The sequence below is a fragment of the Xenopus laevis genome, chromosome 6S, assembly GCF_017654675.1.
Source record: "Xenopus laevis strain J_2021 chromosome 6S, Xenopus_laevis_v10.1, whole genome shotgun sequence".
In the NCBI taxonomy this organism is placed as follows: domain Eukaryota; kingdom Metazoa; phylum Chordata; class Amphibia; order Anura; family Pipidae; genus Xenopus; species Xenopus laevis.
The window spans coordinates 50,641,916-50,663,896 of NC_054382.1; the positions used below are offsets into that span (position 1 = coordinate 50,641,916).

At 40.4% G+C, this 21,981-nt stretch overlaps 1 protein-coding gene across 1 annotated transcript in view; it reads right to left on the reverse strand.

Annotated features, from left to right (window-relative positions):
- Window positions 1–307: 307 nt before the first annotated feature.
- vopp1.S (VOPP1, WBP1/VOPP1 family member S homeolog) overlaps window positions 308–21,981 on the reverse strand; it is an 81,392-nt gene continuing 59,718 nt past the window's right edge. Inside the window, exons 3-5 of the mRNA NM_001094847.1 lie at window positions 4,714–4,791; window positions 2,250–2,386; window positions 308–974 (exon numbers count right to left, since the gene is read on the reverse strand). Coding sequence (NP_001088316.1) covers window positions 793–974; window positions 2,250–2,386; window positions 4,714–4,791 — 397 coding nt within the window. The 3' untranslated portion in view covers window positions 308–792. The remainder of the gene's footprint in view (window positions 975–2,249; window positions 2,387–4,713; window positions 4,792–21,981) is intronic.

Consider the following 21,981-nt stretch of genomic DNA (forward strand, 5'->3'; position numbering starts at 1 on the left):
TCTAATAAATTCATGGACAATGTGTTTACAACACAAACCCAAATACACCATCTTTCACCTGTACACAGGGGCCGTGCCTTTATATATATGATATACCTCTCATCTCACAAACCACTCCTTTCAGCTCCCTATGTGCTTCTGGCCTTCACCTCTCCTCCTCCTCTCTTAACTTCATTCTGTTCTGCCCTGCATAGCTCTTCTTGACTTTCTTCCATTTCTTTCCTGTATTTTATCTTAAGCCCTGGCTTATAGTGTAAAAATTACAAAAATTGGATTTCTGTACAAGGCACAAAAATGGGAATATTAATAATTCTGACAATAAAATAATTTTTATTGATTGAGATTAAAAACACACGTATTCAAATAAGGTTTCAGTCAAGAGCATGCCTTTACTGAAGATATTGCATGATCTGCTAGCACTCTTGGGACAATGAGGCAACGATATGTAATGTACATCACCAGTTGAGAAACATACGTACGCTGGAGAAACTACATACTATGAAAGAATGATTTTAAAAAATTAGGCCTCTTTAGCCCAGAATGGAGACCTGTGACAATTACACCCTCATCCCAGCCAGGTGTGTAAAGGTAAAAAATTACACTAGTTACAGACCTTGGTAGAATTGCAACTACTTTCCATAAAACAAGACATCCATTCCATTGGGCAAGCCAGTACTGAGGCTAGCAATACTTCTGTGCCAGCTGAGCTAGTGCAGAGCCAAGGGAGAGAGTCCTCCTTGTGGTAAAGTAAAGCAGTTGTCAACAGTCAGTTTTGAGGAAACTGGCTAGGGTTCATTTGTAGGATTTCACCACTTGCTCGTAAGGAGGTGGAGGTGTGTTGCAGTAAGAAGGTGGAGGAGGGAATGGTGGGTTGCCTTGTGGAGAGTTTGGCTGAACATAAAAGGATGGAGTCATTGGATTTCCCATAGCTCCTCCTGGGTCAGAGTAATATGGCATGACTGGTTGCTGTGGTCCTGCAAAAAAAAAAGCATGTTATATGGGGCTGTAAGTAAGCAACAATATAAAGAGCTGAATGGCCAATGAACAGTAAAAATCAGTTTTGCAGTAAAGTTTTTTTTATGGAAAGCTTATTTGTTACTAGGGATGCACCGAATCCACTATTTTGGATTCGGCCGAACCCCTGAATCCTCGGCGAAAGATTCAGCAGAATACCGAATCCTAATTTGCATATGCAATTAAAAGCAGTAACAAATAGGCATGCACTGAATCCAGGATATGGTTCGGGATTCAGCAAGGATTCAGAGTTTTTCACTCAGATTCGGCCAAATCCTTCTGCCTGGCCAAACCGATTTTGCATATGCAAATTAGGGATGGAAAGGGTAAAACGATGTTTACTTCCTTGTTTTGTGACAAAAAGCCCTCCCGGTGCCTATGTAATGGGGTTATATGGAGGAACCCAAAATGCAGTCAGGAGGGATGAGTAAAGATCCCCTCATGGTGAAGCCCATGGTGTTAGGACTTTGCTTTATTTGACTCAGTCATGGTGGAGCTTCTTTAAGAAAGGAGTTAGATGCACAGAGAAAAGAGAGTGAGGCTGAAAGTTTGAAGAATGTATTAGGAGTTAAGTAGGTTAGTTTTTAAATTGTAAATACCTCACAAGGAAATGTTGTTAATGTGCCTTTCTTTAAGGCAGATGTTAATTGCAGACCACCCATGTGTCTGTGCCCACTGCCCTATACTGTGCATGCCATTCATAAAAGTATAGAGGAGCAGACAAGAGTACAGATGCAAATAGCATTCAAATGCATGCAATTTTGCACAAATCGTTGCGCTTGCATCTGTAAATAATTCCTATTGAGTACCTAACAGCTCAGGGTGCAGTATGCAAAAAATGTGTGTCCTTAAACACCTTGAGGTATCACCTCTGGGCACAGGGTGCTAAGAAGCCTTATCATTATCATTTAATTGCAGGCATACCACCCCCTAACTTGGACGTCATTCAGATTCATGATAGGGAGCACTGGCAGCTGTTCAGGATAGGATCACCTTGTGCCTGTTTGTGCTGCACTCCTTGCAACAGATATTTAGTCCAGTGCAAAGGATACAGTAGGTCAGAGCATAGCGAGTGCTTTACTCAATTACCATTGAGGTGCACAATTTGTATGCACTCTTACTTCTGGGCCCAGTCCATTTGTAAATTATTCCTTATACCTCCTATCACTAATACAGTCACTTTTTCTTCAAGTTTCTGCAAGATGAAATGCAATGAAATATTACAGTGTACTTACCTCCTGGAGGCCCGGCAGGTTGCCTGGTGTAAGACACATTAAACGTAGGTTCATCAACAAGCAAAGGTGGGTACATCCTTCTCCTGATGAAAAATCCAGCCCCACAACAAAACAGCACACCCATCATCAAGAGGAACCTAAAGAGAAGTGAGCAAGTATGTTTATCACATGACTGGACTGCAATCAAGGAAAGTTTCACATTAGCACAGTGTTACTCAAAGCTAAGAGTAGGGTTATAGAAATGAACACAAGGTCAGTAGCACAAGGAATGAATATACCCAGTGCAAATATATACACAAGGATTCTTTTACTAATGCTACAGAGGCAAGAGCTGGACCACTTAAGGGGTAGGGATGGGCGAATTTGGCCTGTTTCGCCAAAAATTTGCAGCCGGCGACAGATTTATCCTCGACCCTGGAAACAGTTTTAATTCAAATATTTGCCATCTAAAACCTGCTGAGTTCATGTAGAAGTCAATGACAGAGGTCCGTTGAACCATTTGAAGATGTTAATTGCCTTCCTGACATTCAAGTTTTTTTTCAGAGGAAAACTTGATTTGATTTTGATTTGAATTTTCAGGTCATTTGCATTCGATCAAATATTAGACTTTCACGTTTTTCTCCTAAATAAAGTCCCATTCGAGTTGTGAGTACATTCAAATTTATTAGAGTTAAAAAAAATTAAGGTAACTTTGTAATTGGAGGTGCAAGATTGCTTCCCTTGTGGCCCTTATACAGAGTACCTTCACCTGTAGTATATGTTGGTGCATGCTGCACCTTGCGCTGGAATTAACATCTTGCCCCTGAATGATGTGCTAACAGAAGACCTCTCTTTTTCAAGTTTTTTTAATTTTTTTCTCTAATTTTTCAAGTTTTTACTTGGCTAGACGTCTACATGCATTGAATACAATAGACTTTTTGGGGTTTTGTCAAATAGAACATTTTGGCTATTGATGTTACTTGTCCTTAGAAGGTTTTGCTTTGGACCAACAAATAGTTACTGGATGCATTTACATTCTGATTTGACAAAAACAGTAGCCTGAATTGGTGAAATCAATTGTGCATCATACGGATGCTATATGATTAAATTATACTTTGATAATATTAATTTGCTTTCTCTGCCTGTGCAGCCTCTGGACCTACCTGTAAAAGGCAGCTAAGAGAAGGACCTTGTTCCAGCAAGATTGAAACATTGTGCCATGATGTTGAACTTGCCAAATGTCATACTGTAAATTTATTTGATTCCATGCCAACAGAGTCATGCTTGGACTTGCCTACCAGACTAACAGAGGATCTAATAGTGGACCTCAGTCTGGGACAATTCCCATCAGCCATTTTTTTATTTCCACCATAAGCCCATGTGGTATCTATTGCATTTGGCACATAGACCGTATCTAATGGTTGTGACATAGGCCCTTGAATATCAGGTTCTGTGGTGAGACCTAGGAAACCCAGTCAGACATTAAACATATCATTCGAGAATTACTGAATGGAACGAACACCTTAAATGATAAGCAAACCTTTAAAACAAGCAAATGTAAAATTGATGATAGTGCTATTATACTTTTGTAATTTACATTCATTATTTGTTTTTTCTTTTTTTTTTCAAGACATTAAAGGATACATGTACTGTTAATATAAATGAATTTTGCTAGAACAGAGCCACCTGCTGGTCAGCTCCAACCAGTCTGACCACCAAGTAGTCAAGGAAGTTGTCAGGAGAAAGAAAGAGTCTATTCTGATGTTCTTTTGCTTTGGAAAAAAATAGAAACTAACCAGAAGAACATCAGAGCCGCCTCTTTCTCTTCCTTGAGTACTTGGTGGCCAGAATGGTTGTAAACTGACCAGCAGGTGGCGGTGTTGTAACAAATTACAAAACGTCCTTAGAATAGCACTCTCATCAATTTTACATTCACTTGTTTTGAAGGCTTGCTTACATTTTATACTGCTTCCAGTTGTGTTGCAGTTATTCATCTCCTATGCATTTAACTGAGCATATCTGTATCAGTTATGCTGGTCAGTTTTCTGTATTGAACCCTATAAGGGCAGAACTACACGTGCAGCGTTTGCATGTGACAGTTGTGTCGCGTCGGACGAACGCTGCAGCACCATCCGACTTTTGTATTACTTGCCTTGTTTCCCGTCACATCCGACTTGACGCGGGCGTTTTGTCGCCCAGCTTCGGATCCGACAGAAGCGCACGGAAATTGTCCGTATAGTTCTGCCCTTAATCCACTGTGCCAAATGTTAATAAATAAATTCTGTTAATGCAATACTAAATTATTTTACCATAGATATTGTTTTTTACATTTTCAAAGTGCAAATTAGCAGTGTAGTTAAATGTTAAAATACATTTTGAATAGCTGGGAAATGCAGAAATATGAATTAAAAAACTGCAGTTATAATTCATTTTAACATTTATACACAGTGCAGATAGGTGTTTCATTGGCCATAGCTGTACCTACCAAAAGTACCATAGCCTCTGAATAGAGAGAGCTCGTACGCAGCATCTGGAACCACAGCAATCTTCATATGCACGACATCTGCAAAGAGGAGCAAAGCTTTCATTGCAAGCCACAGATACAGCATCCTTATTTAAGGAGACATATAGGATACATGGAAATAAATCCTTCTTTTTGCAGGCAATAATAAATACAAATTGTTCTGGCTTCACTGTGGGTTAAAACTTATCATGGACCCTTTATTGGAGGTCTGGTAAATCTCCTGTGGACCTTGTCCATGTTTTAAACGGGGGTTGGGCATATCCTCTGCCTGAATTACCCCCTGCAATTATACCCCCCCCTCTTAAATTTCCAGAGCTGGAGGCAGTTAGGGGGAAGCCCAGTAGGAAGGTAATAGCTAATCAAAGCCCTGCAGTCGCACAAGCAAAGAAAGGCTTCAGTTCCTATTAGGTCAGCCTAATTTCTGATTGGTTTCTATCCTACAGTGCATTGTACTGAGTGCCACCAGCTCCCCTGCACAGCCTGGGAAAGGAGGCAGCAGGAATTGGAACAGATTGGTTGGCCTAGTAGGGTTTTTGCAGAAATTTTCAATAAAGCAATCAGAAATGCCACTTTTTAAATGACAGTCCTTCTATATTAATAAGAGTATAATGTACTGGCAAATTCTTTTTTTTCACAATAGGTCCCCTTTAAAGGTAAAATACGTCTCAGTAAAACATTACTGATATTACAATTTATTTTCTGCACTGAAATGATTCGCCAAGGGAAAACTAGAGTAGGTAGAGTGGGAAGGTGACATCAGTGCAGCAGAAGGAAAGGCATGTGGAAATCGAAGGCAAGTAGTCATGGAACAGAGAAAAAAAAACATATATATATATATATATATATATATATATATATATATTGTAACCGTTTGAGGTCACAGGGTCGTCGTCTCCTGGGGGTAGACGGGTGCACAGCAGTATTGGAGTCCACGCAAAACAACACAAAACTGATTGGCAATGTGCAACTGGCCGCAACCAGTTTTATTTGTCTGGTTGGCAGGAAGACAGGAATCAAAACAAACAAAAAATGAAAATAAAACATTGCCTGTCCGGCACTAACTAAACAATCAGCTCCTAACTAACTAGGTGAGGATCTAACATCCAGCACCTAACAGAAAACAGTATTTGTGGCACAGCACGTACTCACATGAATCAGGCTCTCTCACAGGCCTGCACTGCCTGCTCTTTTCCCCAGGATTGAGAGAGAGACACACACAATCCCTTCCCTACTTAAGGAGAGAGAACACCTGTTCCTCTTTCAGGTGTTGGGCAAAACCCGGACCGTCCATCTGGAATCGGATCCCGCCCAACACTCAACACTCTTGTAAACCGGGCCCTTTTTCCGGCTATTACAGCTAGCCACAGACCCGTGAAAAAATGTACATTTACTTGGTTGCTTAAAAACAGTATGACAGAAATCTGGATGATACATACACCCCTTCAACCAATTTCCCAGCATTTCTGTTACATATCCTCCCCTCCTGTTTCGACCTTGGGGTCGCAACACAGTTTTCTAACTGACAGTATACTCAGGACAAGGCATCAGCATTTCCTAGCTGGGCACCTGGCCTATGTTCCACTGTAAAACTATAATCTTGCAGTGCGAGGAACCATCTAGTGACCCTTCTATTCTTCTCTCTGTTTTCACACATCCATTTTAGGGGTGCATGGTCAGTAATCAATTTAAACTGTCGCCCAAGCAGATAATATCGGAGAGACTCTAATGCCCATTTAATGGCGAGACACTCTTTCTCTACAATAGCATAATTTCTCTCATGACTGTTAAGTTTTTTACTTAAGTAGATTATGGGGTGTTCCTCTCCATCTCGCACTTGTGAAAGCACTGCTCCTACTCCTACATCAGATGCATCCGTCTGTACAATGAACGGTTTCTTAAAGTCAGGAGTTACTAATACTGGCTGTTCACATAAGGCTTCCTTTAAAGTCTGAAATGCTTTTTCAGCTTCTGCCGTCCATTTAATCATAACAGACTCTTTTCCCTTAGTGAGGTCAGTCAGAGGGGCCGCAAGGGTGGCAAAATTTGCTATAAAACGTCTATAGTACCCTGTGATACCTAAAAAAGCCCTAACTTGCTTTTTGTTTACTGGGTGGGGCCAATCTTGTATGGCTCCTAGTTTGCATATTTGGGGTTTTATTAAACCACGCCCAATGTTGTAGCCTAGATACTTGGCTTCCTCCAGTCCGATGGAACATTTTTTCAGATTTGCAGTAAGTCCTGCATCTCTAATAGAATTCAAGACTGCTTGGACTCTAGGAAGATGAGTCTCCCAACTTGTACTTTGTATAACCACATCATCCAAATAAGCTGCTGCATATTGGTTGTGGGGTCTTAAAATTTTATCCATCATCCTTTGAAACGTTGCGGGGGCACCGTGTAAACCAAAAGGCAAAACCCTATATTGAAATAAACCCTCTGGGGTAGAAAATGCTGTCTTTTCTTTTGCCCTCTCTGTAAGTGGTACTTGCCAGTAACCTTTCGTTAGGTCAAGGGTTGTTAGATACCTAGCTGTACCCAGTCTGTCAATCAATTCATCGACACGAGGCATTGGATAAGCATCAAACTTAGACACAGTATTGAGCTTTCGGAAATCGTTACAGAAGCGCAAACTACCATCTGGCTTGGGAATGAGTACTATAGGACTTGACCATTCACTTTGAGATTCTTCGATTACCCATAACTCAAGCATATGTTTGACTTCTTTTGCAATAGCCTCCCGTCTTGCCTCTGGAACCCTATAAGGTCTCCGTTTAACCCGCACACCGGGCTCTGTTACTATGTCGTGTTTGATAACTAAGGTGCGCCCTGGAGTCTCTGAAAAAACACCCCGGTTCCTAACAAGAAAATCCCGTACTTCGTTCTTTTGGGTGACTGATAACGTCTCAGCTACCCTGACTTCGGGTATTAAGGCTATATTTTGGGTTACCGTATGCTGCCTCGAAGAGGGTTCTGCAGCGAGGGATTCCCTCTCTTTCCAAGGCTTAATAAGGTTTACGTGATAAATTTGTTCGAGCTTTCTTTTACCTGGCTGCCGAATTTTATAATTTACATCACTTACTCTTTGAATTACTTCGAAGGGCCCTTGCCATTTAGCTAGGAACTTACTTTCCACTGTTGGGACTAGTACTAGGACTCTGTCACCAGGTACAAAAGTACGCAGTTTGGCGCTACGGTTATAAGCTCTTTGTTGTGCCCCTTGGGCTTGAAGCATGTGCTCCTTTACAATTGGCATCACTGTCGCAATCCGATCTTGCATCTCTGAGATATGCTCAATGACACTTTTATAGGGTGTGACCTGCCCTTCCCAGGTTTCCTTAGCTATATCGAGAAGACCTCACGGGTGTCGCCCATACAATAATTCAAAAGGCGAGTAACCAGTCGATGACTGTGGAACCTCTCTTATTGCAAACATAAGGTATGGGAGCAGGTAGTCCCAATTCCTCCCATCTTTGTCTATCACTTTCCGCAACATACCTTTTAAAGTTTTATTAAACCTCTCAACTAGTCCGTCTGTCTGTGGGTGGTAAACCGAAGTACGCAACTGTGTGACTTTGAACAACCTGCACAACTCTTTAGTGACTCTAGACATGAATGGGGTACCTTGGTCCGTAAGGATTTCTTTTGGAATGCCGACCTGACTAAAGACCTGAACCAACTCTTTAGCTTCCGGATAGCGGGTGGCATAATCTAGAATAACCAATATGTGCTGATTACCCCTGGCAGACTTTACTAACGGCCCCACCAGGTCCATGGCAATTCTTTCAAATGGCACCTCGATGATGGGTAGGGGAACAAGTGGACTACGGTAATGTGGCCTGGGAGATGAAATTTGACATTCTGGGCAAGAATTGCAATATTCTTTAATTTCAGCATAGAGACCGGGCCAAAAAAACCTTTTCAGAATTCTTTCAGTAGTCTTTTCAACTCCTAAGTGTCCCCCCCATTATGTGTCCATGGGCCAGGTCTAGTACCATTCTCCTATAGGGTTTGGGGAAAACTAGCTGCTCCACAATGTCCTCCCCCTTCTTTGAAACCTGATACAGCATATCCCCAATTAACGCCATGTAAGGAAAAGATAGCCTAAGATTAGGCTCAACGGGTTTTCCATCTATAACCTGTACATTTTCTCTTGCTCTGGCTAGGGTAGAGTCCTTCATTTGTTCACTGCCAAAGTTATCTTTTTGGACCTCTAACTCAGGCATTTCTAAAGCATCCTCTGACCCAGTCTCTGTTTCATCTACATTCCCCAACAACACAGAGAAAGGAAAGGGTTGAACATCTTCCGGGAGCTCATCATTAATCCTAGCAAGAGAACTATCAAAGGGCTCAGGACCGACATTAGTATTACTGGTAGCATTTACAAGCCTGACAGGGTCCCTGTTTTCCCACAGTTCCCAGAAATGTGGAAAATCCCTCCCAACTACCACATCATGCAGTAAGCTAGGTACCAAACCCACAGGATAAGTCAGAGAACCAACAGGGGTACAAAATTTTACTTTTGCTGTAGGGTAGTCCCGTGTGTCCCCATGAATACAAATTACCCCTATCATATTGCCCTGACTTTTTTGGGGCTGAACCAGGTCCGACTTTACTAAAGTGACCAAACTGCCTGAGTCTAACAAAGCGGTTATTTGCTTGCCTTCCACAGAAAGGGAGCACATTTGTTTTTCAGTTTGAGTTTGAGGCACAGCAGCACAAACTGCTTTTGCAAACATAGACTGTCGTCTGTTCCCATAAACTAAACCACACTGCATGGGTTCATCTCTCCCTGGACAATTTGCAGCTATGTGACCCAACATTTGACAATGAAAACACCTTATAGTCTCTTGGTTCAGTCTGTTATTAGGCAGGGACCTTCCTGACAATGCTTGCCAGTCTCTAGATCCAGTGCTTACAGTCTCTCCCGCTTTATATGTCCCTTGATACTTTCCAGCCCCCCTTTCCCCTGGAACAGTCTTACCGGTTGCAGATGCAATTCTGGCCTTCTGGGCTATGGGACGCTGGCAAGGTACTGGACTTATCAGCTCCTCTGCTGCAGTATACCTCTCCACCATCTCAATGAGTTGGTCAGCCGTTTTGGGATCCGCATGACTCACCCACTTCCGCAAAGTAACAGGGAGAGCTTTTAGGTAAAAAATAGTGGTGAGCACAACTTTCCCTTGTTTGTTATAGTTTATACAGGAGCAGTGACCAGCTCCATGTTGTAGCTCCCACCCTTCCCAGCTATAGTCAGGTGATCCCACTGGTGTCTAATAAAAGGGCAGCCAAGTATGGAGGTTTACTTTGAAAGCAGCAAGTTAAGTTGCAGGTAAAACCAAGTCCCTTTGTAAAATGTATAATGAAGCAACAGAATTCTTAATGAATCAGATAAAATTGAGCATAGGACTGGCCAGGTATGGGATGACTTTGACGTAGTTGGCCAGCTTAAATATATTGCAATATATGGACAAACAATCCCTGTTTTGTTTAAAGGGTAAGGCATTTTTTAGTAGCAGTATGCACAAAATGTCGCTGTCTTAAATATATTGATAATGGGTTGAGTGCAGAGGACTCTTGTATTTGACTATATGTATTTTGTGGTCACAGCCTCATTGCACCCCCGCCTAATGGTTTTAAAAAATAGTGGTGAGCACAACTTTCCCTTGTTTGTTATAGTTTATACAGGAGCAGTGACCAGCTCCATGTTGTAGCTCCCACCCTTCCCAGCTATAGTCAGGTGATCCCACTGGTGTCTAATAAAAGGGCAGCCAAGTATGGAGGTTTACTTTGAAAGCAGCAAGTTAAGTTGCAGGTAAAACCAAGTACCTTTGTAAAATGTATAATGAAGCAACAGAATTCTTAATGAATCAGATAAAATTGAGCATAGGACTGGCCAGATATGGGATGACTTTGACGTAGTTGGCCAGCTTAAATATATTGCAATATATGGACAAACAATCCCTGTTTTGTTTAAAGGGTAAGGCATTTTTTAGTAGCAGTATGCACAAAATGTCGCTGTCTTAAATATATTGATAATGGGTTGAGTGCAGAGGACTCTTGTATTTGACTATATATATATATATATTATATATATATGGTTTTTCAATAAGTCCTGAATTAGACTTAATTATAGACACTAGAATACTATTTTTTAGATCTTACCCACTAGGGGGCTATACACGTTGTGTTCACGATCACCAATGAAAACACAGTGGTGTGATGACGTCATCATTTCATGGTTGGCGCCATTTTAGCATTTAAATATGTGTGTTGTGTGTGCAGTTTTCACCTCCTGAAGACGGCTTAAGTTAAGAGCCGAAACGTCGAAAATAAAGTAAATTTTTGTTTTTTCAACACTTATGAAAGTCCTGGTTGTGCGGTTTTTTTGACCATTTTGCTGTTTATGTTTTAACCAGCACCTAGGCATTTACTAATACTTGGGAGTGCTACAGACTGTGAATTTTGTTACTAGGGAGTCCCCCTGGCTAGGGGCCGGCTCTTACTGGCAGCACCCGGCTTTTTGCATAAATTTTGTTTTCTTATTGACCAATATTGCAACTTGAGCATGAGGATTACTCCACAACAATACGCCATACATCTTGATTAAATCATTGCTTGGAAATGGATGCAGTTCTTACGCAAACAGAAGTTGATACCACAGGGGAACACACTTTCTCAACAGAGGACGCTGAAAGAATCCTATTCGCTGATTTACCTGTCTCGGCTGATACTGGTAGGACCCCTCGGGACTTATATCACCATGTGTTAAGCTTAAAGAAAAGGGAAGTTGATTTACATTTACATGGGTCATATTTGTCCAGCTATCACAGACAAAAACTTATCCCTAGGGGTTTTCGTATCAGAAATATTCCCACCCTTGGTCGTTCCAACCCAGATTTCTGTAGCAAGTGGTGTAAGATATTGAATAAATGTTCATCCGATTTACTTTTACTGGTTATTGAATTTGTAGGAAAGGAATTGAAACAGACACAATCAGATATCTCGAAATTTGAAACCGACCACTTGCTACAATTATCTCAAGATAAATCGGACTGGTTAAAGAATATTGAGTCGAATTTACAGAAGTATAGACAGGAACTGCTATCATTTAAAGAAAACAAACTGTTAATTGTTAAGGAGGACTATAGGCAGAAAAAAGTTTATAGATGGTTATTGGGTATTTCTGATCAAACCACTAGGAGATCGAGTCGGCGATTCAAACCAAGAACACTAAATACAATTGATAGTTCAGGGGATTCCACTGATTCGGATCCCAGTACTTCTACACACACTGCCCAACCTTTTTTAGGCACTCACCCTTCCCCTCCCACCCACCCGGACAGAGGAAGAGAAGGGCAACTAGAAGGGGAGGCACAAATCGTCACAAAAAAACCACCCCGGAGGGGGACGAGGAGAACATAGTGGTAAATTTATCAAATCACTCCTTAACCATGGGAGAGAGTAGACTTTTAAACAGGGGTTTGAAATTCGTTCCGACTAACCATTCCGATGCATTTGAGGTCCACAAGGACATACATAGGTTTAAGAGAAATCTTAAATTAAGGGACTACTTCAAGGACAATGATAAAGGGGAGATACTGGCTAAAGGACTCAGACCTAAAAGCAGCTTTGAACCCCCAAACACAGCCCCGTCGATTGCTACCTTTACCCACCTATTAGCTAAGGATTCAGGTACCATGCATCTTAATAAAGGCCGTACGTATTCCAACTTATCAAGTTGTGAAAGGGATGCCCTTAAATCTTTGAAAGCTGACAATAATCTTATTATTAGAAAGGCGGATAAAGGTGGAGCGATAGTACTTTTGGACAAAATTTACTATGAAAATGAGATCCTCCAACAGTTAGCTGACATAAATACGTACTCCAGACTGGCATGTGACCCAACAAAAGCTTACAAACGGTCGTTGGATTCTATCATTGAATTAGCCAGGGACTCAGGATGGATAAATGACAGTATACAGAGGTTCTTAGTGACAGAATTTCCAAAAATACCATTTATATACACTTTACCAAAGATACACAAATCCATAACTGAACCCCCGGGGCGTCCCATCATTTTGGCCATGGATTCCTTATTCCAACCAGTTGCCAAATATCTGGACCAATACTTGCAGCCTGCGGTACAGTCCATGGAGTCCTACATCAGGGACACTACACATCTACTTACACTCCTAAAAGACTTGAATGTATCAGAGGATAGCCTATTGGTTACGATGGATGTGTCTAGTCTTTATACTGTCATTCCACATATGGGTGGTATTGGTGCATGCAGGGATGCATTGATCAAAAAACACTCAGGGACACCTCCAACTGAATTTCTGATGTCACTTTTGGATCTCATATTGTCCCACAATTATTTTTCATTCAAAGGGACTTTTTTTCTACAAATCTCAGGGACCGCGATGGGCTCTAATGTCGCTCCCTCATTCGCTAATTTGTGTATGGAACAATATGAGACCAAATATTTGTTATATAAACGCTATATAGACGATTTGCTGTTGATTTGGCAAGGGTCGGAAGAGGAGCTTCAGAGTTTCCATTCCTCTTTAAATAGTTTGGATTTACCCATTAAACTGAGTTTGGAATATGACAAGCAGCAAATACATTTTCTTGACATAACCATTTTCAAACAGGGGGCTATACTAGGCACTTCTTTGTACAAGAAACCCACTGATCGCAATAGCCTAGTACATGCACATTCACACCATCCACCACACATGTCCCGAGGGGTCTTGTTTTCCCAGTTCCTGCGTATCATCCGTAACAACTCCGATAGGAAGATGGCGGAACTACAACTCTCTACATTGAGTTCACAATTTGCCTCTAGGGGATATCCAATGAGGTTAATAGATGAACAGCTACAACGGGCCAAGGCATACACACAGGAGGAGCTACTAGCCAAAGGTGACCATCACCCCAGGGAAAATCCCGATCTAATTTTTGTGACTAATTGGACAGACAAGAGTACACTGGTCAAGAAATCCTTGCAGAACAGATGGGAAATCTTAAAATCTGACAGCAGTTTGCCTTTTTTTGAGACAAAAGTTCCATTGGTTGCATACAGGAGGGGTCCCAATTTGAGCGACATGCTTGTGGAAAAGAATCTAACAGAGACCCCTAAGAAGGGGACTACATGGCTTGACAAACCACTAAGGAAGGGATGTTTTAAGTGTGCTGGCTGTCTAACTTGTACTGGGATGCTACAGGGCTCCCAATTTACACACCCTAGAACTGGTCACAAATTCAACATTTCATATAGGGTTACTTGCACCACAGACCATGTGGTTTATATGGCGTGGTGTCCATGCGGATTACATTATATAGGAAAAGCTTCTACCACCTACCGTGAAAGAATGAACAATCATAGAAGTGCGATCAGATTGGCCCTAAACTCAGGAAAGGCGGATCAACCAATATCTAAACAATGGCTGCATTGTAAACATACATTACCACAATTCAGACATATGATCATAGACCACGTACCGGCCCCCAAAAGGGGTGGGAACAGGGACTTACTATTAGTCCAAAGAGAATCGATGTGGATTTACAAATTAGACACTCTCACTCCCCATGGTCTCAATGAAACCTTACCTATGTCTCCTTTTTATTAACAGCTATTTTCTACCAACAGATCCATACAGACTTGGATGACACGTGAAGTGGGATTATTATACACTTTGTTACAGCGTTACAGGATGTTATGGGACTGTACAATTATAATTAAATAGCTGTAACTATGTATATTTCTTTAGGAGTCTTATTCTAGTGGCGAATAAGAGACATTGTTTCTTTCAGAATGGACACATAGAAGATGGATTGATACTGTTGCTATTTAGCCAATAAGCGTTTAAAACTGACATACCTATGTTCGATTGATGTCATGATTATTTGATGAAATGTATCTTTTGGTGATTGATTAACTAGGATACTGTTTTTCAGGTGTCTTGCTCTCTATACCCCCTATGGAATATGAAGGGTGGCGATTGAAGGCCGGCCGTGAGTAGTGATACATGCCTCTGCGCATAAGTAAGTAAACCCTTATTGCCCTACCCGCTAGTAGTACGAGCACAATGTTGTAAGATTGTGGAAAGCTTACAACCGATGGACGTCTGATCGCTCAAGCCTAAGCTCGACTAAAATATGATGTTCGATTATGGTCTGATATGTTGACAGAGCTCCCCTCTGACTGATGGATTGGCGTGAGCACGGTGGTCCTTTGGACAACCTGTGCTACACGCTGCTCCCTTTGGTCGGATCGTGGGGGCCCTTGATGATGGATAAGGTCGTACGCCTGGACGGTGCGCTGATAGATGGCAATATGGAATCATATGGATACCCTAAACCGTACGCGGATCGGTGGTATTGTTAGTGGCCGGCGCTAAATTTCGCCGAATAAGGATGAAGACCAGACGAGCTGCGGATGATGGAATCGTGAGTCCGACGCATGCCTACAAGATACACTGATAGGCGTGAACACCGGCTCCTATTGGCAGCCGGTGACACATGCTGATCGGTGTTATGGTGAGAGGCTGGCACTTCATATTGACGCAGGGGGACGAATACACTGCGAGCCACAGGATGATTGATGGATGAACGTACTCCAATCAGACGCTTGGATGTTCAGGAGTCGTGATGGGCTCGCTCAGGCCATAGACTGCTGCTGGATTTGGTTGTACGATGCGGGCATAAGGGGCTTACTATTGCATGGATCGGAGGTATGTGTCCTACAGAGGCGGCGAAAAGGTAAAACATATGCGCTGTTGATCTATTCCTGGGGACATGAGATTAATAGCGCACCATGTGTGCGCTATGCTGAAGAAATGTTTTTAATCCACTTAGTTACACCGGATAGCAGCACGCTAACACAAGTGCCACTATTTATAGATTTGAATACATGGTTTTTCAATAAGTCCTGAATTAGACTTAATTATAGACACTAGAATACTATTTTTTAGATCTTACCCACTAGGGGGCTATACACGTTGTGTTCACGATCACCAATGAAAACACAGTGGTGTGATGACGTCATCATTTCATGGTTGGCGCCATTTTAGCATTTAAATATGTGTGTTGTGTGTGCAGTTTTCACCTCCTGAAGACGGCTTAAGTTAAGAGCCGAAACGTCGAAAATAAAGTAAATTTTTGTTTTTTCAACACTTATGAAAGTCCTGGTTGTGCGGTTTTTTTGACCATTTTGCTGTTTATGTTTTAACCAGCACCTAGGCATTTACTAATACTTGGGAGTGCTACAGACTGTGAATTTTATATATATATATATATATATATATATATATATATATATATATATATATATATATATATATATATATATATATAAACTGTATATTTAATCATTGTGATATTATATAATAGATCTATATTTGAACTAAATAATACAAATAAGTTATTCTTACTTCTTTATTAATATAACATTCAGCAGAACAGCACCCTAACAATAACAAATGAGTCAGATTAATTTCAAGTTGAAGTGAACATGCTTTTTTTAAAAGGGAACTATTGAAATAAAAAAGAAAATTTAATATAAGCTTCATTCCATGGAAATACACTTTTTAAATGTAATAATATTCAAAATATAATATATATCAATAATCAATAAAATATATTCAATAAAGCATTGTCCCATATTTAAAATATTCAAGTTACTCTTCACTATCCCTCTCTCACCACGTGTATCTCGTCATGCAGAAGTCCTGGTCAGGTTTTAGTTGACATGTATCATGTAGACATAAATCATGTAGACATAAACCATCCACTGAAAAGCTAAGCAGTGCAATAAGTTTTTAGGTTTATTTGAGATGCGTAGCACTACATGTTTTGAAGTACATGGGCCCTTCCTTTAGTGCAATTTAGTTGGCATATATGTCTACTATATGGGTTCCCTTTCCTAGCAGAGCTCACTCAACTAATTCCAGCTTAAACACAAATCCTGCATGTAAAGAGACAGGGTTTTTGGTGAGTTTGAAAAGAGTGAGCTGTAATGCATCTTCTAAGCAAATGGAACCCCCTAAGGACGCATTTTACCTGTCAAAATCTGACCTGCAAGAAGGGAGAATGAAGAGAGACAGATGCTAAGAAGGGAGTTAAAAGAGTAACTTTATTATTTCAGAAATTATTCAGAATTTTTACTTGATTATATTTAGAAACTTGATCTTATTTAAGTGAGATGAAGCTTATATTACATTTTAATTTTCACAATAGTTCCCCTGCACTGTAACATAACATTGTAAACTAGGCAAGGGGGGGGGTGAGATAAAGAATTATGGGGAAGCTAGGGTAGACGGGGCAGTGGGCAGTGGGGTTAGTTAGGGGTCATGGGGGAGGAGTGAGGGGGGCATACAGTTTACCAGCTAAGGAGGTCCCTCTGTTACAAGGAAAACAGAATAATGCTAACTTAACATATAATTTTCCACTAAGTAATGCAAATTTCAAAAGTAAAAGTAGTAACCTATGCTGTATGCTGGCAAATGCACAGAGTTTGTCAGGTAAAATGTGAGACCTAGAATTAATTGCATGCTCTAAAAATTATGATATAGTTGGTATCACTGAGACCTGGTGGGATGAAACATGTGACTGGATTGTGAATTTAAATGGTTACACCCTTTTTAGGAGGGACAGAGGGATTAAAAAGGGTGGAGGAGTGTGTTTGTATGTAAAGCCTGAATTAAAGCCATGTGCTAAAGAAATAACAATAGCTGGCACTGGTGAGGGTGAAAAATCCCTCTGGGTAGAGATTTTGACTGGGCAAAAGGTTACAAAAAGAATTATCATTGGTGTATGCTATAAACCACCTCATATAAGTGTCGAGTATGAAGAGCAGCTACTCTTGCAGATACAAGCGGCTTCACAGCTGGGTGAAGTTGTTGCTATGGGTGACTTCAATTATCCAGACATTGACTGGGGTAATGGGGTTGCTAAGACAGAAAAAGCTAGTAGGTTTGTAAATATGCTGAATGACAACTTTTTATTCCAGCTCGTTCAAGAACCTACTAGGAATAACTCTCTTTTGGACCTTGTAATAACTAATAATAGTGAACTCATTTAGGGAATAGTGATCATAACATGGTCTCCTTTGAGATTCTGTTGCAGAAGCAATTTTATAAGGGAGTAACTAAAACACTAAATTTCAGACGTGCAAACTTTGACAGTATAAGGGCATCTCTGCAACATATTAAGTGGGAAATGCGTTTCACAGGGTTAAACACAGAACAAAAATGGGAAGTCTTTAAAATGCTGCTTAATAAATATACTTGTCAGTATATTCCACTTGTAAGCAAGGAACGTCATTGCAAAGCAAAACCTTTTTGGTTCAATAGAAGCGTTGGTGTTGAGGTGGGTAAGAAAAGAAGTGCTTTTAAGGCTTTCAAGTTAGCTGGGACAGCTGAATCATTTATAAGGTACAAGGAGGCCAATAAATCATGCAAATAAGCTATAAGGCAAGCTAAAATTGATATAGAAAAGGATATTGCAGCAAGCAGTAAAAAAAAAAAAAAAAAACAAATTCAAAAGAGACTAGAACATGTTAAGATTAACAAAGGTCCAGGGCCAGATGGTATTCATCCCACGGTACTTAGCGAGCTTAGCTCTGTGATTGCCAAATCTCTTTACTTAATTTTTCAGGATTCATTGAGATCTGGCATAGTGCCGAGAGACTGGCGAATTGCTAATGTGGTGCCTCTTTTCAAAAAAGGATCCCATTCTCAGCCTCATAACTATAGGCCAGTTAGTCTGACGTCAGTGGTAGGAAAGCTTTTCGAAGGGTTAATAAAGGATAAGATACTGGACTTCATAGCAAATCATAATACTATGAGTTTGTGCCAGCATGGTTTTATGCGTAATAGATCTTGCCAGTCTAACTTAATTTCTTTTTATGAGAAGGTAATTAGAGACCTCGATTCTGGGATGGCAGTGGATGTGATTTACTTAGACTTTGCTAAAGCATTTCATATAGTGCCACACAAAAGTTTACTGGTTAAATTAAGGAATGTTGGCCTGGAACATAGTATTTGTACCTGGATAGAGAACTGGCTAAAAGATAGACTACAAAGAGTGGTGGTAAATGGAACATTTTCTAATTGGACCAGTGTTGTTAGTGGAGTACCGCAGGGCTCTGTACTAGGTCCCTTGCTTTTCAACTTGTTTATTATTGACCTGGAGGTGGGCATTGAAAGTACTATTTCTATTTTTGCAGATGATACTAAATTGTGCAGAACTATAGGTTACATGCAGGATGCTGCCACTTTGCAGAGTGATTTGTCTAAGTTGGAAAACTGGGCAGCAAACTGGAAAATGAGGTTAAATGTTGATAAATGCAAGGTTATGCACTTTGGCAAAAATAATATAAATGCAAGTTATACACTAAATGGCAGTGTGTTGGGAGTTTCCTTAAATGAGAAGGATCTGGGGGTTTTTGTAGATAACAAGTTGTCTAATTCTGGGCAGTGTCATTCTGTGGCTACAGAAGCAAATAAAGTTCTGTCTTGCATAAAAAAGGGCATTAACTCAAGGGATGAAAACATAATTATGCCTCTTTATAGGTCCCTGGTAAGTCCTCATCTGGAGTATGCAGTGCAGTTTTGGACTCCAGTCCTTAAGAGGGATATAAATGAGCTGGAGAGAGTGCAGAGACGTGCAACTAAATTGGTAAGAGGTGTGAAAGACTTAAATTATGAGGGTAGACTGTCAAGGTTGGGGCTGTTTTCTCTGAAAAAAGGCGCTTGCGAGGGGACACGATTACACTTTACAAGTACATTAGAGGACATTATAGACAAATAGTAGGGGACCTTTTTACCCATATAGTGTATCACCGTACCATAGGCCACCCCTTTAGACTAGAAGAAAAGAACTTTCATTTGAAAGTTCTTTATTATTAGGAATAATAATGGACCCGTCTGGCAGGGTTGAAATGGGCCAGCTGGACACTGGGTAGAAAACCTGTTTTATTATTACAGAGAAATAGAAAATAGGTTTTAAAATTTTGAATTATTTGATTACAATGGAGTCTATTGGAGCTGGACTTCCTGTAATTCAAACTTTCTGGAAAATTAGTTTTCAGATAATGAATCCCATATCTGCTAATATTGCTATAGAAAAGGATATTGCAGCAAGCAGTAAAAAAAATCCAAAATTATTTTTTAAATATGTCAATAGTAAAAAAATGAAGCAGGAAGGGGTGGGACCCTTACTATCAGAGGGGGGTCAGCTGGTTGATGAAAACAAAATAAAAGCGCAGATTCTGAACTCGTATTTTTCATCTGTCTACACAAATGAAGAACCAGTAAGTGAAGGTTTCCTTCTTAACACTCCCAATTCTAGTAATACAACTAATGATGCATGGTTCACACATGATGAAATTCAAAAGAGACTTGAACATGTTAAGATTAACAAAGGTCCAGGGCCAGATGGTATTCATCCCAGGGTAATTAGCGAGCTTAGCTCTGTGATTGCCAAACCTCTTTACTTAATTTTTCAGGATTCATTGAGATCTGGCATAGTGCCGAGAGACTGGCGAATTGCTAATGTGGTGCCTCTATTCAAAAAAGGATCCCGTTCTCAGCCTCAAAACTATAGGCCAGTTAGTCTGACGTCAGTATTAGGAAAGCTTTTCGAAGGGTTAATAAAGGATAAGATACTGGACTTCATAGCAAATCATAATACTATGAGTTTGTGCCAGCATGGTTTTATGCGTAATAGATCTTGCCAGACTAACTTAATTTCTTTTTACGAGAATGTAAGTAGAGACCTCGATTCTGGGATGGCAGTGGATGTGATTTACTTAGACTTTGCTAAAGCATTTGATACAGTGCCACACAAAAGGTTACTGGTTAAATTCAGGAATGTTTGCCTGGAACATAGTATTTGTACCTGGATAGAGAACTGGCTAAAAGATTACAAAGAGTGGTGGTAAATGGAACATTTTCTAATTGGACCAGTGTTGTTAGTGGAGTACCGCAGGGCTCTGTACTAGGTCCCTTGCTTTTCAACTTGTTTATTAATGACCTGGAGGTGGGCATTGAAAGTACTGTTTCTATTTTTGCAGATGATACTAAATTGTGCAGAACTATAGGTTCCATGCAGGATGCTGCCACTTTGCAAAGTGATCTGTCTAAACTGGAAAACTGGGCAGCAAACTGGAAAATGAGGTTCAACGTTGATAAATGCAAGGTTATGCACTTTGGCAAAAATAATATAAATGCAAGTTATACACTAAATGGCAATGTGTTGGGAGTTTCCTTAAATGAAAAGGATCTAGGGGTCTTTGTAGATAACACGTTGTCTAATTCTGGGCAGTGTCATTCTGTGGCTACAGAAGCAAATAAAGTTCTGTCTTGCATAAAAAAGGGCATTAACTCAAGGGATGAAAACATAATTATGCCTCTTTATAGGTCCCTGGTAAGGCCTCATCTGGAGTATGCAGTTCAGTTTTGGACTCCAGTCCTTAAGAGGGATATAAATGAGCTGGAGAGAGTGCAGAGACGTGCAACTAAATTGGTTAGAGGGACGGAAGACTTAAATTATGAGGGTAGACTGTCAAGGTTGGGGTTGTTTTCTCTGGAAAAAAGGCGCTTGCGAGGGGACATGATTACACTTTACAAGTACATTAGAGGACATTATAGACAAATGGCAGGTGACCTTTTTACCCATAAAGTGGATCACCGTACCAGAGGCCACCCCTTTAGACTAGAAGAAAAGAACTTTCATTTGAAGCAACGTAGAGGGTTCTTCACAGTCAGGACAGTGAGGTTGTGGAATGCACTGCCGGGTGATGTTGTGATGGCTGATTCAGTTAATGCCTTTAAGAATGGCTTGGATGATTTTTTGGACAGACATAATATCAAAGGCTATTGTGATACTAAACTCTATAGTTAGTATAGGTATGGGTATATAGAATTTTAATTAAAAGTAGGGAGGGGTGTGTGTATGGATGCTGGGTTTTCATTTGGAGGGGTTGAACTTGATGGACTTTGTCTTTTTTCAACCCAATTTAACTATGTAACTATGTAACTATGTACTGGTGAGAAGCTAAACAGAACATTCATGTGGCATATGGCATTGCACAGAAAACGCATTTACCATATACTCAAATATATACTAGACAGTGAGATAGCCAGGACACTATTGCTGTGTAGATAGGAATGATGTATATATTTATTGGAAGAAAGAATAACTAAAATATGTATGCCTCCAACT